At 42.5% G+C, this 20157-nt stretch overlaps 1 protein-coding gene across 1 annotated transcript in view; it reads right to left on the reverse strand.

Moving 5' to 3' along the window:
- The window catches only part of mrps18a (mitochondrial ribosomal protein S18A), a 47624-nt gene extending 30774 nt beyond the window's left edge, over positions 1-16850 (reverse strand). The window contains exon 1 of the mRNA XM_080513830.1: positions 16823-16850. Coding sequence (XP_080369956.1) covers positions 16823-16830 — 8 coding nt within the window. The 5' untranslated portion in view covers positions 16831-16850. The remainder of the gene's footprint in view (positions 1-16822) is intronic.
- Positions 16851-20157: the final 3307 nt, after the last annotated feature.

Here is a 20157-nt window from a genome sequence, read left to right on the forward strand (position 1 = left end):
CCACAAAAACCCAGTCTGAGACTCTGATAAAGGTTCTTATGAATAAAAACAAAATTAATAAATACGGCTATTTAAAGCTAAACAAAAACTACAGTATATGTAATAAAATTAGCCCAAAATTCCATTAAATGTGCTTGGACTGAAACTAAATACTGTAAAGTAAACGTTTACAGTACGTTCATATTCTCCTTGAATCATTTTGGTGACTTGAAAAGCTTAATGAAGTATGAAGCCGTACATCCAGGATTTTCTTTACAGACTGAATGACTCCAAAGCTGCAGTTTAATATGTTCTGAAGGAAGTACAAGAGCTGCATAATGGCCTTTTGAAAGCCAAGGGCAAGAGCACCTGGTTCTTTCTGCAAATCATCTTTGATGCTGTTTCATTATTTTTTTTTTTTTTACTACATTTGAAAACAACAATGGTTTCTTTTCTAAGTTACATCATCTTCTTTCAAATATTGTTCTGCAGAGTTTGCTTGAGTTTGAACTGCACAGCCAAATCCCAAATCTCAGAATGGAGATATTTCTAAATGTCCATGTGGCCATGAATACCGACAGATTGTAACGGTCGTTTTGTTTTTCTGGGTTTTTACAACATGATCAGTGCTCAGTCTGACTGTACTGACAGAGACGTGAAAGCATCATACAGGATGTTTGGGAATAAAGCGTCAACAAAAAAATACAAATGTGTGATTTTGGGCCTTCCTCTTTATTTTTCACATCCTTTTCCCCACATAGCTACTGCCTCTTCTACATACGAGACCAAACCACATCAACGGTGTTGTTGCTTCACTTCCCCCTCATCATCAACGGCTATGCCATGTTCAGTTCAGGCTCCCATCAACTGGCCCATCTAACCATATGACAGAGTCTCACTACAGTACTGCAGACCGTTCCCTTCTACCGAGCAACATCCCTTATATCACTGACTCCTGAGAGTTGTGTCATCCAGACCACCCTGCCTGTGCTCCCTTCTTCACCCCTCATTCACTCAACACAACACAAATGTAATAAAGGCTAATTATAATGAGCCAATAGACTGCAGTGCAAAACCATAATCTGTTTGAGTTTAACTTCATGTACATAGATGTATTTGGTTATCTTTGCCCTATCAGCTGGTGATGTAGCACTCATCACTATGAAGGTGTGATATATTTGCTCACCTCTTGACGTTAGCATTTTTAGTAAGAAGGGGATCGTCAGACCACGGCCAGAAAGTTGCACACTTCATATCGCTGAATAAACAGTTGAGGAACGTTGGGGAGATAACTGTCGATTTATTTGCTGTTCAATGAGGTAAACCTGATGGAGGGAATTTGCACCGGCCCTCTTTTCTTCTCTTGCTTTAACTATAAAAGCACATCCAAGGATGACACGTCTTTTCTTACTTGTATTACTGTATATTACCACTCACAGTGAGGGAGTTAGGTTTGGGAAAACTTTCACTAACTGCCCTCCCTTCCACTTTCCGCTCATATACTGGAAACAGAGAAGGGAAGCATCCAAGAAAGCCTCACAATCACACTACTGTTCTTTAAAACACAGCAAACAGAAAAGAGACATAGACTAATAGCTTCTATTTGTGTTACCGGGTCATCTGTCATTTATTTTTTTTTTTAACAATTTATATTAGAAACTAGTACAAACAGACACAGTGACTTTCTTTTTCTTTTTTGGGGAAGTCAAACATCTGTAAATATGAAGAGTGGCTGTGGGTGTTCCTCCGGAGTAGAAACATCACTTTGTCCTCACTGCCGACTAAGCAAGAGCTGACAGTTAGGAGTAATCAGCAACTGCATTAAAGAAGAAAATATGTCTGAATTTGATGTCCCAATCTCTACAAGCATTAAGAGCACAGTGTGGGAGGCCTCGTCGCCCTTGAAGCCAACCACATCTATAATCTGTCACTGATAATTCTTTCACCAGTGTCTGCACACACAGCACAATACTCCAGTCTTCAGTACTGAAGCGTCGGCAGTATTATTTCCGCCACTGTCTGACGGCCGCTATTAAACCTCCTCAATGGTGGGTAAAAATATATTTCTTATGAAATGCAGGGGGGGCGGGAGGGGGGGGTACATTGGGTATAAACACATGTGAATAAGAGGGACAGAAAGAGAGCGCTTCATCCACTTTGCTAAGCTTTGATCTCTTTAATGGGGTCCTGGCCCCGGTCCAGGTGGGATGTGCCAGGGGCAACGGTACAAGAGGAGGCTGATAAGGCAGCCAGCTCAGACAAAACACACTCTACGTTGGCCTCCTTCGTACTCATCACAGTTGAAGAAAAGATCAAGATGAAACGGCAAGAAAGCTTCAATATGGAGAATCAGAATCAGAATGATTTTGGTAAGACGTTAAACAATTACTTGCATAATGTCTATGAGAGGCTCGTGATGGGCCAAGAGGTTAGGAAAGCGAGCTTATGATGACTGTGGGATCCTGATCAAGGCCTTTGTATCTCCAAACTGATCAGGTTGCATGAGGACGGGCCCCTGGAGTAAGACCTGCCAACCCAAACCCCTGAATATGATGCTAAAAGATAAAGAATAAAAAGGTGGTGTGAGTTTTTGAGAATTTCAGTGTCAGAATAGTGAAAAGCCACCTGGTAAAACTGAAAAACATATGTTGGTAGATTTTTCATATTATGTGAAATGTACCCCCCCTCCCCACACAAATTTGCCAAATGTTAAATATTTGATCAAACTGAATAGCAGATCAACACATTGGTTAAATTCCTACATATGTGTTTTTTGTAAGCCTCAATATGACAACTACCCTTGTATTTAATTCATAGAACAATATCTCTGTTCACACTGTTATAGTGATAAGTTTACTATCCTATTCAAGCAATCTGAACTACATAGATTAAAGCACGAAAGTTTATAGTAAAAGCTTGCTGTTATTGAATCAAATCATAGTGCCCTCTATCCTTCACTTAATGAGCCAGACATGACACCTATTCACCCTGAATAGTTGAATAGCAAACAAACTCACTGGTTCACAATGTTTTAGCTCAGTCATGCCGACTGCCAGCCTGACAAACAAACTGTTCGTGTGACAGCTCACGTCTGGCGAGCCTCTCGTGAGTTGAGGTATGCGCCCAAGATGCCATTGTCAGAAATGCTCACAGGAGACCCGCCTTTGAAAGGCACATGTAAATCTTACTTTTATCTGATCCCGCAGTCTCTTAAAAACACAAAAGACTTCTACAGCTGTAAATGACACAGATGAGTGAGAGCTTTTTATAGTAGAATGGGAAACCTTTGTGCGTAATAAGCACAGCAAAATTATGTCCATAATACACCGCACCATTAAAATAACAAGAAAAACTGCACCAACAGGACCCGGGTTTAGTTGGTTTTTGTTGATCTTTGTGCAGATATAAAAACACAGATCCAGGGTACTGGGAAATACTGGACCTTGAGTTCAGTGGTGACGGTGGTTAATCAGCACAGTGCGTCAAATTTGAAAGTTTTGACAAAGGATTTTCACTTGTGTGACGTCACTGAAATCCCTTAAACATGTAACAAACAGTCATTTAAAACAGTCACTATCCTCCATACAGTCATAACCCTCAGTATGCCGTTTGATCTTCATCAGCTTCTCCTTCACTAAACTAAAATCGGCATGCTGCAAATTATTATTTCTCTTTTCCACGCAGATTCCATAAAAGACAGAGTAGTCACAGTGTGGGGTGTTGCAGAGAGGGTTAACGGGCCACATGTTAAAACTCATGGGAAGCATATTGCCAGCACGACAGGAGGCTTTCCTCACATTGATGGAGAGGGGCAGCAGAGGAGAGGAGGGAGGGTAGATCAAGGTTCACTGGTTCCCAAACTCCTGTGGAGTTTCAGTCCTGCCACCCTGAGCCTCCTCTTACCCCTCCTGACTTGCCCCTTTCTTCCCGTTCACTGCCCTCCAGCACCGCTCTCTCTCTCTCCTGCTCTGTCCTTTCTCTTTGTCCGTCCCCGCCAAACCTCCTTACGTACCAAACCTTTAACGCCTCCCTCAGGCGTCGCTCTGTTGTTTTATTGTCCTCTCCTCTCCTTCTGTCTGCACAACGTTTATTCTTTCTTTCCCTCACACCTTTAACATGTTGCAGCCTTTTTTTCTCCTGAAACACAAGAGGATCTTTCCAACACAGCCTCATACGTACAAACCCCTGTGTGCGTCTGCTTGTTGGTGGGGGATTCTCTCCCTCACATCTCCGGATTTTACTGTGCACAGTAAATTACATTAGATCTGAGACCCTGCTTTATGACTGAGGGTCAATATTGACTTTCTCCAAAAACCAGCGAGGTGGGAGAGAGAGACAGAAAGATCCAGATAGCGAGAGCGACCGAGAGAGCTGTCAATGTTCTCTCTGAGGCTTTCTGCTTGGCTTTTCATTTGGGTACCCCTCGCTTTTACGCTATTGAAACTGGCATGCTCTCAAAGTCAACATAGTTAGAGATTTCCTCCCTTCAGAGGAAGCTTTTTTGCTGCCATTTGTTTGTGTACCGAACCCAAAAAAAAAAGAAAGGATTAAAAATGGGTTGAAATCTGCCCTTGCGACAGCCAAGCATCCATTACAGAAAAACACAGACTAAATATAAATGCTTAGTCCACAAATTCAGAGTTGCAGAATATATGAGGGGAGATAAAACTATAAGTAAACAGCCCATCAATCTGCTTGTTATCTTATATACTGTTCATATGGAGAATGTTTTCTTTTTTTCTTTTTTTTCTTTTAAATATGGAACTCGGGAAGGCACACACGCCGTAAGAAAAGGCCAAATGTTTAAATCAGTAGCTTCATGTAGCCCAGTCTGAAAACGGAGTCGTTGAGGGGAAACCAGATGATAACAAATGATCTGTTCGTCGAAGCAACACAATGTTCTCTATTAAGCTGCTGGAAGAAGCGGGCAAGGAGGCCCGAGAAAGAAAACTAATCAAGCACTCCGTCTCCAGGGGGCCCACTGCGCCTTGTACGGGTACAAATTGTGCACACAGTCGGGCCATATGCTCACAATCTTGTCAAGCCTGTCGTCTGTCTACATGACGTGCAAGTTTTAGCACGCAGCCTTCCTGTGGGTGACAAAAAGTGCAGGCCTTTGTGTCAACAACTGTTCCTCACATCCCTACCTGGCCCCATCGGGCCCGTTTAGAAGTGCAGGCAAGCAAAACCACACACACACATGCAGACACAAAGACACCGACATACACACACACGCACAGCCCTGCAAGTTTCCCCAGACTGCTTTTGTGCTTTTTTTTTGACTTCCTTGGACTTCCGAGTCCACTTGCAAACACTCTGTGCAGATTCCTGTCTTATTCAAGACAGAATCTTCAGTGGAAGATGCGCCAAGACAAATGGTTCTTTGTCAAGATCCCTGCCACAAGAAGTTGTAATATTACAACATGAGTCCTCGTGTTTTATGAGTTTGCTTCTGTTTCATTGCCAGTCATTTGAACAATTACTGTCACCAAAATTCAAAGGCAGTTACTTGTCTTGTCATGTTATACCTTACATATTTTGAATATGCGTCATTTTTCAAATACATAGTAACTGATTACAGTTTTAAATTATTTGGGATGGAATTGCATCACAAAAGCAAACTAACGTGCTTCAAATGAGTCAACATTTTCCAATTTTTGAGATTGTTAAGTTAAATTTTAGAGCTTCTGTCCCAACAGTCCCATGCTTCAGTTGGTTCTTCCTGGTCCAACGTGGTTCTTTTGCTGTGGTTGACATTTTATCTCTTTGGTAAGAGTGCGAGTTCCCTGTGGAGGCAAAGGTTTACTTTGCATTTTGAGGGAAACCAAAGCTTGAAACCTCAGCCTGGCATTTCACACACTCCTGTGTGGTTACACATAAAGAAGTCAAAGAGGACCTTCTGTGGCTTACGAGAGACGCTTGCCAAGTTTCTCTATCTTGAACTATCACCAAAGAGAAAAACAAGTATCCATCAACTGCATCAGGCTCATCGTCGGTAAGGTTGTGTGTGAGCACTTCCTAATCCATGTCAATGAGGTATATTTGATTTGTTTGAGACTGCATCCGTGCACTGACCGCCGTTATGAGTAGTGGTCACTGACCGGTGAGTTAGTGGGCACTATTTCAGTTAATAGTGTTCACTGAAGGGGGTCTCTTTTTATACTGAGGCAGAGGTCACCTTCGGGTCAGAGTAGTGCAGGGTCAGAAAGTAGTGCTTTCTCCTGCTGTGTCCTCAGCCATGTGTAGAATGTGGGTCATCTTCAAAGAAACCTCGACGTGGAACGGGAGCAGCTTCCATGGAAGGTTTGAATTCCAACTTTAGATACAAAAGTAATGTGGAAAGTGGCGGCTGAAAAGCCTCAGTGGTGTATAACTACAACATTTAACCACCAACCCTATGTTCAGGAAACACTGGTGTATTTTATTACCCCTACCACTCTTCTCGTGTCTACTGGATTTCGTTCTAGGTTTAGGGTTATTCGGTGCCTTGTTGCGGTCTACGACCAAACTAAAGCACCCAGATTCTCATCTGTATGTACTTAAAAATGCAGCTTCCCATCACCCAAATGTATGAATGAATTTAATAGGGTGGTAAATACGATTTTCATTGCCTCCCAGCACATGACGGCCACATGTGCGGAAAGTTGCAGGTGCTTGTATTTACCATCCGGTCCTGACTAGATGCACGTGAAAATTTACAAGTGAAGGCGATGATGCAAAGATGTTTTGTTTTGGTATCAAACATCCTTCACATGCAGGCGAGTTAGAAATGATCTAAAATGAAAGCACCATTAATGGGATCTTTATTAGAATGATAATAGTGCATCTCTAGGGCTGCATAGTGGACAAATTGTTCTCAACGAGGCTTCACAGTAACAAAAACTGGGTTTGAATTAAATCTGTGTGTGTCAAAGGTGCATTGTGGATTTAGCCAGGAGTCAAAATCACGCACCTACTCTAAATGAGAATTTACAAGAAGGAGGAAAATATGTTGCCGTGTTGTAGATCAGTCGTGTTTGGAAAATCCTCTCTGTCACAATAGGCCATTCTTATTTTAATCATGGTTGCGGTTTTCAATAGCATGTTCTAAAATATCTCAAGCTTTATGGGAATTGTAATCATGCAACTGTGGAGTTCCCAGGATGTGTGTGTGTCTTATGAGAGCAGTTATCCACCACAAACATATCATGGTGGGCTCTATCTTCACATGGCTTAAGAGTCTGGTGAAGTCTCACGGTAGTAACAACAAGGAGATCATCCTTACTATTGCATCAACACGCCATTAGTAGTTTAAAACTAACCAGTCTAATGATGGTCTATTGAACATAATCAAGAGGAGACTTACGTCTGTATAGTGGCAGGTTTTCTACTCTACACCTACAAATATATACATAACTGCATTCATTATACAGTATATTACCCAATTCATATCCAATATGACAAATGCAAAAAGAGGAGACACTCTGGGAACTCCACTCTTGCGGCCTGTTCAATGGCAGCGTCTGGCTCATTTACTGGAAACACAAGCGAAAGCTACCATGATTGTTCTGCCAACTTCTGGCACCACTGTGAAAAACTATCCTCAGCTATCCTTGCTGACTTACTCATGTATACTCTAGCATCCAACAATGTCAAAGTAACAGAGAATTAGTCAGATTAGCAAGGCAATGAATCAATATTAAATTTAAAAAGAAATCCTAATACTGTAATGCAACCCTGTACCAGAATGCACATTCTTAAAAAAGAGCAACATTTCCCATAGAAGTTAAAAATTTCCAGCATTCACGACTTCCTGTTAATATACAGTGACTCAAATTTGACGAGCAAGTTTCCAGGTTTGTCGGCTTCTTTGGTTTGTGATGTAATTCATAATTATATCTTGTATTAAAACCACAGTTAGACTCATACATTTCTCGCTCTATCTGCACCAACGCAGTTGGAGCTCACAGCTCACTGTATTTCTGGATGAAGAGTTCGCAGCCTTGTTGCTGTTGGACTTCACTGCGGCTGTGGTGGGAAAAGGTGTTTACACCGACTGATGACCCTGAACCGCTGCGGTCCTCTCTAACCCTCCCAACAGTGTACATCAGCGGCTCGGAGACCACATACACAGACAACTGCCTTTCCCTCATCCAAAATGTTGTAATGAAAGCGGGGTCAGATGTTTCTGCTGATTTATCTGATTCACAGAGCTTCGCGCCAGTCAGCGTCTACTCCGGAGTGTCTCTGCTGTGGGATGATCGCATGGCCTCCTGAGGTTTATTGAGTGCAGTGTTATATCGTTAAGTCTGTGAGCAGACCACACAGAGCCGGTGAGTGTCTGTGTCCTCATTAAAACTCGGCCTGGGCAAACCAGAGACGGCCAGTATACACAGCAGATAAGACAGCTCTTTCAGATTTACAGCCGTCGAAGGAGGCGTCGAGAAAGAACATGAGTTCATGTATTGATTCCTGTCTGGCACCCAGATGAACAAACCGAGGACAATAAGCGATTTTAAAGGATATATAAAGGCCGACCAGGTGTTTGAGTGATGGACGGATGGAATCACACACACGGCGCCTGAAAGTAAAAGGACACGGAGGCTGGTAAATGAGATGGATTGAGTGGAGGAGGGACAAGATGAGACCAAGCCGCGAGTAGAACAGCTTTGTCCAACTTTGACTGGCAGAAGGATGAAGCCAATCCCAGCTTACCATGGGTGAGAGGTAGACACACAACAACAAACACTCTCGTCCACACCTACAGTCAATCTAGAGACACCAATTACCGTAAAACATGAAAACACAGAAGGGCTCCCAAGCCCCAGATGTGAACGGAGGCTACACATGAATCGCACAAGGGAAAAAAATGTGAATTGAAAATGTTTTCAATGAAAGATGACGATATTTCCAGTTCATGTCACAAGGATGTGTTAATGGACTCAATAAACACATCGTTGTTTATTGTACACCATTAATGTACCACATTCACATGTCTGAGTTCAGCAAAAACATCAGATAATCTGAAATAATGCGCAAGGGAAGCTGCAGCCTCGTGGAAGAAAAAAAGCAAAAAACTACTTGTCTGATTCATTAGCAAATTCTACTTTTAAGAAAAATGTCAAAGTTTCTTGTCAACACCAGAAATCAGCCTCTCCATAACCCCAGCCTGATCTCTCACCTCGTTCACATAAATAACCCTCCCTCATGAGCAGAGGTCAGCGCTGTCTGATCCACTCCACTTTCCCTCCTCGCCTCTTTTCTCTGCCTTGATTTACATCCATCGTATTAAAACCCGGGCATCCTGCTCTGGAAAAACACCGCGTCTTAATTTCTTTTGAGTAAATTTAAGTGGCATGGGCTCGTTTTGGCGTGTTCAGTGTCAGGTTTTGCAGACTCCCCAGCGAGTGGGCCCACCTAGTGTGACACTGCACCTCGTAAAAAAAAAAAAAAAATCAAGCCAGAGTTTTGGGAAAGGCACCCCCCCCCCCCCCCAAGTGAGTGTTGGGTTTCACTGCCAGTCTGTGGATTCAGTCACAGCGAAACAAGCAGCGCTAACAAAGACGAGGCAATCTGGCCACCTGAAAGGAGGTAGACATCCACAGCGAAGTTCCTCTGCTTTCAATCACGCCGTCGTGTGCAAACCGTATGCAAATATTCTGTCTGCAGTCCTCTGGACGTAAAGAATGGCAACATTTTTGTTTGATTTTGACATATTTGAGCAGATTTGAAACACGATTTGAGAAAGTTGATCAAAGAGGTGAAAAAACTGTTATGCAATTCTTTGTACATAATATTTCCCAGCAAAATGTCCCCGAGGGAATTTTCAATACAGCATTGTTGGCAGTAGCGAGAAGAGTGTTTCCAACACGAATACAAACCACATTGGTTATTTTTGTATTTTGGAGTTTGAACTTTCTTAACCTGACATCATCAGAAACACTTGTGTTTTCTATTACTCAGTGTGAAACAATAATTTCCCAAATGTCGTGGATTGCAAACATGACTGGGAAAAATCTTCACCCTGACCTCTCTATTCTTCCTTGGAAAAGCAGAAAACATGACAATATTTCACCCTCCCAGTCTTCTTGCTCCCAGGGTTTCTGAAGAGGTGTTGGTGGCGATCGTGTTTCTTAGGCTTCCTCTCTCAGCAGGCGTCTGCTTCACTGAAGTGGCCTGAAGCAACATGCGTCATCCCCGCCAGCTCCAGAGGCAACTTTTCTGTAGGTGATCCCGACCTTTGCCCCCGATGAATATGTTGGCAATGTTCTTTTTCAAAGTAGGTCAACGTGTATCTGAAAAATACGTTTAAGATTAAGCTTCAGTGAGTGTAATGGAGGTACTCCACACGGGATGATGTTTAAATGGATGGAGAACTGAGGGGGAGATCTAAAAGCCAATGGACTACAGGGACCTGGATTAGTAGAACATCTGGTTTATTCTGCTACTTTGGTTTTCCAAGATGATGAATCTATCCTGCAGTTGTTAAACACTAAATAGTAACTAAATTATGTTTTCTTCATCGTATTTTCTGCTTTGTTTGTGAATTTTGAGTATCTGCTGCAGAACTTAGTCCTGTACTTATATTGTTTTCATCCATTGGTCAGTACATTATCTTTATTAGTTACTCAGCTCAGGGGAAATCAGGGAATTTTAGTCAATTAAATATGTTTCAAATTAAATTAGCAATTACAGAATTACCGAATTGTCTTTAGGGGATTTTTAATTTTTTTTTATCAGTAATGATTACAAGGTGGAAGATGTGAATTTCCAGGAAACAACCGTGTGATGATTTTACGCAATGACAATGAGGATTTGCCAAAAGTGTAACCAGAGATGTTGTTGCTGTTAAATGATGTTGAACAAGAAATACTTCCCACTTCCCATGTCATCATTTTCCTTACCCACCCACTAAGTCGGTGTGTTATCCCTGCCAGGGTCACGCGGCGAGGCGTGTCATCCTCCAAAAGAGCGGGCTTCAGGGGCAAAAACACGTGGGCGTGACGTGAAAAGGTTTGATTAGAGACGAGACAAGTGAAATTACGAGGCATAACTGTTCAAGTGCAGCCTCTGATCTGCAGGAAGAACAACTTTGGAAAAGTGGGCATACATCCAGCTTCCATGTTGCAGGGATGAGCTGTGATTGATTGCGTGTGGGTTGTTTTAATCAGCCGAGTTGATTCAAACATGTTGCAGCAAGGAACCATTTGGCAGAGTTTTGGTCTTTGGAAGATTTCCACCAGACAGTCTTTTAAAAAAAAAAAATAGAGCACATAAATGAAACTAAAAGAATATTATACAATAGGCAAGTTGATCATTTTCTTTAAACTATAAAATAAAGTAAGCAGGATTATATGAAATAAAGGCAGGTGTACGTGGAGACACAACCAGGTGTCGATCAATACCAACCTCGAAAATCCAGGCCATGCATCAACACCCACCATCATTTGTTCGGAAGAGGGATAAGCCAAGGTCTTAGCTCTCATTCTCTGATTTAGGGCTACTGCAGGCAGCCAGGGATTGGCAGATGGACTTGGACCGGAAACTCTTTCCCACGAGGATCGCAGTGACCACCTTGTGGCCAAAGCTTGTCCTCTGGTCCAAGTCCTCCCAGCTGGCCTTCATCATTGAGCTGACAGTACCCTGGGAGGAGGCACTTGAAGGAAGCTTTCGAGCATAAGATGCTGAAGCGGAGGCAGAGGACAGAGGCTGGAAAATAAAGGTGCGCCCAGCGGAGGTGGGGTGCAGGGGTTTTGTCGCCTGCTCAACATCAACGACCCTGAGGGAGATCAGAATCAGTGGACAAGCTCACAGACGAGCGGATGAAACGGGGTGACACCAGCTGGGCTGCTAAATTAAACAGTTAACCACAGGACACACTCCCAGGTCTGATCAACCTGAAGTGGGCCTGCCTCAGCAGAGGGGTGTATTGTGATAAATGGCCCAAACAGCCGATGATGCTGAGCTACACAACTGACGATGTGTCCTGCGGTTAAAGTGTACAACAGCCTGTTCCAACAATTCCCCATAGGAATCAGGAGTGGTGCAATACTCGGGACTGAAACATCTAGTCCTTTGATGAAATCATCTGTGAGTACAAGTATTCTCAGATTCCTATGTGGAACAGGTGACAGAACTCTTCCTGTCTAAAGTAAAGTCCTTGAAAACGTTCATATGTGTGTATTCAAGAGAGGAACATTTTACAGCATGTGCTTGTGAACATGCATGACGAGTTTCCCAATAATCTAAACGCCCAGTACACACACCAGCCAGCAAACACCAGTCAGCCGGTACTTTTCCCCTCATAAATTAGGTCGAACGTCACTTCACAACACCAACAAACTCGCATGGAAGGACTCGTTACATTCAGCAATAAAACAAAACAAACCAAAACAAAAAGTGGTGTTTTGTGATGACATGTTCATTGTTAAATGCAGGGCACTCCCTTACAAAGCGGCATCTGCCGTCCTAACGGCAGGATGTCCTCACACTGTGATTATGGTTGAGGGCTTGGAGCGAAAGGTGGTATATTATTATTATTATTATAACTGTACAACAGTTTGTCTCGAGGAAAGCGGTTTTGAATTTTTGAGTCTCATGCATGAATGTGTTTTTGAAAGGCGCCCAAGTGCATCACTCTGCGCGACACATTGTCTGAAGCTTTGCTCTTTGGACTGCCATTCTGGGTACACAGTATATGCGCCTATACAGTATGTGAGTGGGCGTGCATGAGATTGTGTTGGGAGCTCACCTTGAATTTCTGTGTATTCTAATCTCACACGCTTGTGCTCAGGAATGCGGTGAATAGCTTTCACCAGGGGGAGGAGTGGGGGCGGTGGTAGGTATTCTACCTTCCTCCTTTTCCTTGCGGGTTAATTTCCATGCCTTTGACAAGCTGGAAATCTACCTCACCTGTTGAGCGCAGTGTAAACATGTTTCGGCAACATTCACAGAGACACATCTCAGTATAATGCCACTTCCCACTACTTGTGAACAACGGGTTTCACATTGCTTTAGGTGTGGCATCATAACACTGAGAAGTTTACAGAGGCTGCTTATGAATCGTGAGGTTTATGATGCAATTCAACAGTGTGTTGCACTTTATAGGGTTTGGCCCTTTTGATGTCAAGGGAGTAAATACTTGAGGAGTGAGTTCACCGCGAGCGGGCTTTACAGTGCTCACCATGTGGTTTAAACATCAAGCAAATATCACATCTTAAAATTCAGAATGAGAAAATGTCAAGCTGAGAGGAAAGTAGAAGTGGTGGGATGTTCAGTATTTTCAATTGCGTCTGACAGATACGAGGGAAACTGAACGTTGTCCGTCAGTCAGTGGATAGAAACTCATCCGTGTGAACTTACTTACAAAAGGGAGTAATGGAAAGTTTTTTCAGAAGATAGGCAGTTCATATAAACACCATAACTGGTAAATGGAAGGATATAAGGGGAGTTTATTTTGTTTTTGAGAAATAATTACACAAGACAGACTAACTTGGTATTGAAGGCGATTGTGTTTGCGTTTTTTTTTTTTGCAGGCGTTTCCGATTACTCCCAGCAACTGAGACAATGGGGTTCCTACTTATGGAAGTTTTATTTGCAATGAGAAAGTGTCTTTTTCAGAGACAGACGAGCAAGTAACTGTTCTGATGTCTGTATTTGTTTAGTTGTTTTATGCTTTTGGTGTCTTTTGATTTTTATGTTGTTTTTTTTGCACAAGTGTGGTGCATTTTTAAAAATGCTGACTTATGAAGAGCCTGGCAACCCATTTAAGGTGTCCCCCACCTTTGACTCCAGTCCCGCTGCAACCCTAAACTGGATGAAACGTCACTGTTTGGTGTTTCCATGGGTTTCCTCCCAGAGTCCAAAAACATACATTTGAGGTTAATTGGTATCTCTAAATTAAACATTAGTGTGAATGAGCCTGTTTGTGGTTGTCTTTCTCGCAGTCTCCACTCTGTGATGGATTGGTAACCTTTCCTGAAGGCCTTCGGCCTTTCGGCCATTGTATATTGGGATTGGCTCGAGCCCCGGCAACTCTAAATTACAGACTCACACAAGGCTTTTCTGGATCAAAGCTCTATTCTTTATTCATTCTTAAAAGTTTGAGAGGAACTGTCAAACAGCTGGACCTGCTATATGAAAATTATGAAAATCGCTGCCGTCTTTAACAACATCACTAAATTTGAAGACAATTTATCAAAGTTATCAGAATAATAAGTTGTTGGACACAATAGTCTAGCATGAAGCAAGCGACATGATCGTTCTTAGAGCCAGTTTCCTATGAGTGAAAGCTTTAATACAGGCTCTTTTTCAAGGAACAGAACATTCTGGCAAATTGCACATGATGGTCACTTTTTACATGGTGGGAAGTATTTAGTGACACTCCATTTAATTTAGAGGTTTAAAGTGTTTGAATGTCTATTTGTGTGTGAAATCTGCTCCCATTTGTCTCAGCTCCACAATGCAGTAATTAACCTGAGGTCAGAACCGGAGGTCGCAGGTCAATGTTGGTGAGGAATGGGTCGTTCTGATAAGTAACCGGCGTGTGTTTGTATTTGTGCTTATGAGAGCGCCTGTGTGGCCATCAACAGGCCGGATGGGAGAGTTGTGACAGGCCCACAATGAAAGATACACACAGATAAGACAGTGTGTGTGTGAGGAAAGTGACTCTAACCCAGAGTTCCCAAACACACCTGGGAGATGTACCAGCAAGAGATAAAAGCTCTTAAAACATCTACAGCAAATACCATTCATTTAAAGGCTTGACATTTGGGTCCGGATAAGATTCTTCTCTTGTGGTTTCAATAGAGAATTGCACTCTTCTAGTGTTTAGACAGAGAGACAAAGTCGTGGATGTGACTTGCAGATATGTTAAACAATGAGATTAGTCTTGCTTAGCTCAACAAACCAAGACAAGTATTTGCTTCCCGTTTCCTTCCAACAGCTTAGATTAGTTTTCTTTAATCAGGGCGGCAGTTGTCTCCTGAACATTAAGAACTGAAATATTAGCTACGTGTAACACAAACAGAATCGCTTCTGAGAGTCAGCTTATGTATATTTGTGTCACGTTTTGGTTTTGCAGCCTGCTGTTTCGCGTTTTTTAACGTCACGGGACTTCTCAAAGCGTTTTACATGATCGGTCACATTCACCCATTCATGCACACACTCACAATCACACCCTGTTGTTAAAATGCCGTCATGCGAGCAGCTCGCACACAATTGGGAGAGACATTGGTTTCGGTGTCTTGCCAAAGGTCACTGGATGGGAAACAATTATAGGATGACCAACTCTTCCAACTCATTCAAGGTTATGTAGTTCCCTCTCAGAAAATAAACTTCACATAAACCTACACAACTAACTGCAGAGTCAAAAACTGGACAAACAAAGTCGACCTTTTAATAGCTAAAGAACAATCATCAAACAGGCCACAATGTTCTAACAAGGGCAGAGAATAGTTAACCCACTAATGTGAATATGGAGCTACAGAAATAGAATTAGTAGGATGCGAAAATAAAGTTTAGTTTGTTGCCCCACAACTTAAATATCCACATGATCAACACCGATTACCTCAGGTTAGTGGAGAAGTAGTTGCTGGAGAACTGCAGGTGGAAAAATAGTTCAAAAGTTTTTATGACGTGAGGCAAAGCTGTGAAAAAATGAAAAAAAAACTGAGGGTGTGTAGTTTAAACAAAAAACAAAAGGTGAGCTTAACGGATCTCAGTAACCTGCTTTGCATATTGATTTCAGGCTCGCAATGTGTTGTTACATCAGCCACTATTAGCACAACACACCCAAACGTCTCACTCAACTATTTCTTGTTAAACTCTACGTGGTGCCAGTGTGGAAGGATGGTGCAGATCTGATCTGCAATCAACATAAAAAACATAGCTTTTCTCATGGCGGTCAATTATTATGACCTATCAGGTCGTGACTGTTACAACTTTGCACTAAGGCTCATTTCATTCTTTTAATTTGTCCTTGTGACATTTTATCACAAGTAACAATGTTTCACCATTTGATCACGATGTCCTCTCAAAAACCCAAAATGGAAAAAGTAATGTTGAGAAGACATTCTCCTGACCTTCATTGTCCCCCCCGCTGTGCCCCTGAAGCTCTCGGCTGCACCCCTGGTGAGGCCCGCCCCACAACTCTGAAACCCAAAATGAGAGTTTAGAAACTATTTGCACTTGCCATTATAACAATGACAACAAGCATTTTGGTCCCTAAAGCAGTTAAGACATAGATTTGGAAGAGAGCTGAGGACTGAGGCTAACGTCCCCATGAAGACTGCTCTGTGGGTTATCTCTTCTGTAGTTCCACTGACTCAAAAAAAAAAACCCAACAAAAAAAAAAACTCTGCAACAAAGTCTGCACACTGAAGTTCAGACTGAGGATGAGAAAATACCCCGTGGGCAGAAATAAATGAGCCTTTTTTTTAATGTGTGTGCTTTGTGACTTGCTCAATATGCGTTCCTTCAGCTCTGGTCCCGGCACATTGGAATATGATCAATGTTGACAAGGCCAGCCTTTGGTCGGGTTAAAGGAAGTTATATTCTCTTCATTCTCACTCTTTCTTTTGGGTTTTTTTTCTCTCTCTCTCTCTCTCTCTCTGTCTGTGCTGACCAAATTGGCTTCTGAACTCTTTGAACTCTTTCACTGCAAAGTACACACTTACTGGAACTGACCGAAGGGGATCAACTGAAGACAAGAGAGGGAGAAAAAAATAGATGGGAGTGAGCTATACTGTCCTTTGTGTTAAAAAAAAAAAAAAAAAAAAGAATAGATCATGTAAGAGAGGAGGAGGAAGAGCTTGTTGAAGAACTTGAACTTTGACTCTTACTTGAGCTAAAAGCTTTTACTTACCTACACATCCTAACGAGGGCGGAGGAGGAGAGGCGAAGGGAAACGGCGGTTGGCTGGACGTGTGCCGCGTTTGTGCGGCACGCTCCGCACAGCTGGGCAGGGTCAACCACCATGACACTTCGTACGAGCGTATTCAGCTGTGAGTGAAGTCGTCTGTCTTCTGTGAGCAGAAGGGAATATGACATTTCGTAAGACGGAAAAGATGAACTTTCTTGGCAATGTGGCGTCCGCTCAACATGGAAGAGACGGACAGGAAACGAGAGGAGAGCGAGGCGGGAGTGACGCGCAGTGAAGATTCCGACAAACCAGCGACTGTCGTTAAAGGGTCCCAACCAGTTAAGAATTGGGTCGCCCTGACATAAGGCTTCAAACGGTGCCTTCTCTGATAGGAAACAGACTCTGCAAGGAAATTCTGACCCGGTCTTCTTGTACCGGCAACATTTCTGCGAACTACACGTATCAGCCGGCGTTTTTTTTTTCTTCTCAAGCCTAATCTGAGAGACGTGCACGTTTGCATGTGCACTCCACTGTTACAGACGTACAATCACGCTTCAGTGAGCTCACCGAGTCACATGGCGCTGAAACAGCCGATGTTATCCAAGCACATTATCGGGGCAGTCAGCGAAGGTTAATTCCTGAATAATTTATAAAAGGTTGGCGAAGAGGTGAGCAGCGATAACCCAGACAGAAGCACCTTGCAGTGCGAATCACTCCCTTCCACAGACTTCGCGGCAGATTACGCTCTCGCGAACGCTCGCCAAGAGACAGACACTCAATTCTGGCTAAAAAGGGAGTGTACAAAGATGGAGAGGAGGAGAGGGAACAGAATGAAAGAATGTGTAATTTGGCGCCAGGTGATAAAAGAGTCAGCCGTGGCAGTCAGCCATTAGGGTTTTTGGTAATAGAACGCCTCTGTTACATTAGACGTTTAAACAATGTGACTTTCATTCGCACATGCTCACACACACTCAAAGACACTGTTCTGTCCACAGAAGAAGTGCATTCAATAGTCGCTTGAGCACCGGAAGGCAAACATTTTTAATTACTGTGCAAGTTATTCAAGGGTAAAACAGTATAACAGAGATCTGAAGGATCCTATTTAAAAGTCACAAGAGTGAGATATTGGACATTTATGAGTCATATCAATAATAATTACAATTGGTTTTTTTTTAAAGCAGTATAGATTTTGTGGAGAGGCATGCGGTGGTGTAACGGTTATATTCACAAATAAATATCTCCAGTTTGAGTCCGATCTTAGAAAACCTTCTGTGTTTAATTTGAATGTTCTCCCTACGCATGCATGACTTTTTCTCCAAGTACTCCAAGACATGCATTTCAGACTAACTTGGCGACGCTAAATTAAATGTGAATGCGAGTCTGTCCGTGTCCTGTCCAATGTTAAAATGTCCCGGGATCTGAATCAGCATCTCAACACCTTAGATGGGACAAATTGCTATCAAAGATAACGGAGTTTGTGTTGCAGCATGAATCAATTGGTGACACCAGTAACCAACAGCCCCGCTAAGTTTTTCTAGTTGTATCTTGCATTTTGCCCCATGTTAGCCATCATTGCGGACAAGGAAGATAGATTAAGGGAGTACATTTGCGTCCTTCAGCTTTCAAATGAAATTTAATTTAAATTGTTAGAATTTTTTTTAAATGATCACACTTTTTTAAACAAGATATGCATCAATCCCATTTTTTTTTGGAACGGGGGGACGAGATATCAACACAACAAACTCATAATTCTGCACTAAAGTCTTTACAGCAGGCAAAGCAGTCGTGTTTAGTTATTCAATAAAAGTGACAAGCAGCACACCTCCAGCCGAGCCCCGTTGCTCCGTCCTGGACTTCTATGGAAAACTACTCGTGCCGCCGCATGAAATCAGCCTGTGATTGCTCATGGCGTGATGGAAAAAGGTCAAACACAGGCCGGGTTTAAGACAACATGACTTTCGGCGACACTGTAAACGGCCACAACAATTATTCTTCCGTCTCGTTTCCTGACCGAAGCAGCTGCTCACGGTGAGTGCGCCGAGGTATCGGGAACACACTTTACCGTCCCCATGGAGAGGAATCACCCTGGTGTCCCGCGAGCACGACGGTGCGTACAAATGTGCGTCAGCATGCAGCTCGATGCAGGGGAGGCTGTTTATTGTACTTTTAGGGAGAGGAAAGAAAGAAAGAAAAAGAAAAAACTTTCATTAAAGTGTGTGTTTAGCTACGTGTGTCCCTGGAGTCAGCACAAATGCACACACATGTACTGGTGTCCACTGTAACCTTGCCCTCATGAGTGTGCACACACACACACACACACACACACACACAGAGGAGAACGCACACACTGAGTCAGCAGAAACGGGAGATTGGTGACACCGCTAATGAACCCAAGTGTTTTTCTTCAATTTAACGATGGAGCAGGCCGAGGAACTCCTCTCTGCACTGCTCCAGTTACACGACAGCTGAATCCCCCGTCTTCCTAAAAGATGCCTTTCTTCTTATCCATCACTCACCCTGCTTCTCTACTTTCTTGCTTCATCATGCCTCGGTTCTCTCCACTGTGCAGTCTCAGTGTCTCCCTCAGCTTTTTTTTTTTTTTTTTTCTTTTTCTGTCTCTTTCAAACCATTGAATGCGTGATACGGTATGAGTTGCAGCGAGCACGCCAGGCACATAGCTGCCACCTCATGTCATTACAGGCTTATAGGTTCTTTCCATTTCCTTAGTGTCTAGCAATCTGTGGGTGATCTGGATGTAGACATGATTTCCTCTGCTGCAGTGGACTTTTGGTCCAGGAGAGGGCATCACCACTATATGAAGCTATCAGGCAGAGCAGTGATGCCAGTACAAATTATACCATGTGCAAAGATTACAGAGATAACAGCTCAAAGAGCATCTAAAAAAAACCCTGACAATTGTTTTGATATTGTTTGAAGGTCACATCCAGTACTTACTGGGCCAAGGTAGTTCTAACATACTGTACAAGTGTTTTTCTTTCTTTCTTTTATGTTTGTTAATATTATTTATTGGTTAATTATTTATCATATTAAGAATATATGTATTTAGGATCGTGTCACTCAATGTCATATTTCCACAGCAATCAATCAAAAACTATAAACGCTGGATGATGTAGCTATGTACTTATTTCACTATACTCTAAACTCCAGTAGTGAGTACAGTATCACCAGTTTCACTCCAATACATCTAAATAAGTTAATGTTATCCACCTTTGTTAAAAAAGGTCCCTCCAAAATAACAAAAGAAACTAGAAAACTCTAAACAAGAAAACAAGAAAAACTGTATGACCAAAAAAGTATGTGTATAAAGCTATAGATCT

This window comes from Blennius ocellaris (genome assembly GCF_963422515.1).
Source record: "Blennius ocellaris genome assembly, chromosome: 18".
Lineage (NCBI taxonomy): Eukaryota > Metazoa > Chordata > Actinopteri > Blenniiformes > Blenniidae > Blennius > Blennius ocellaris.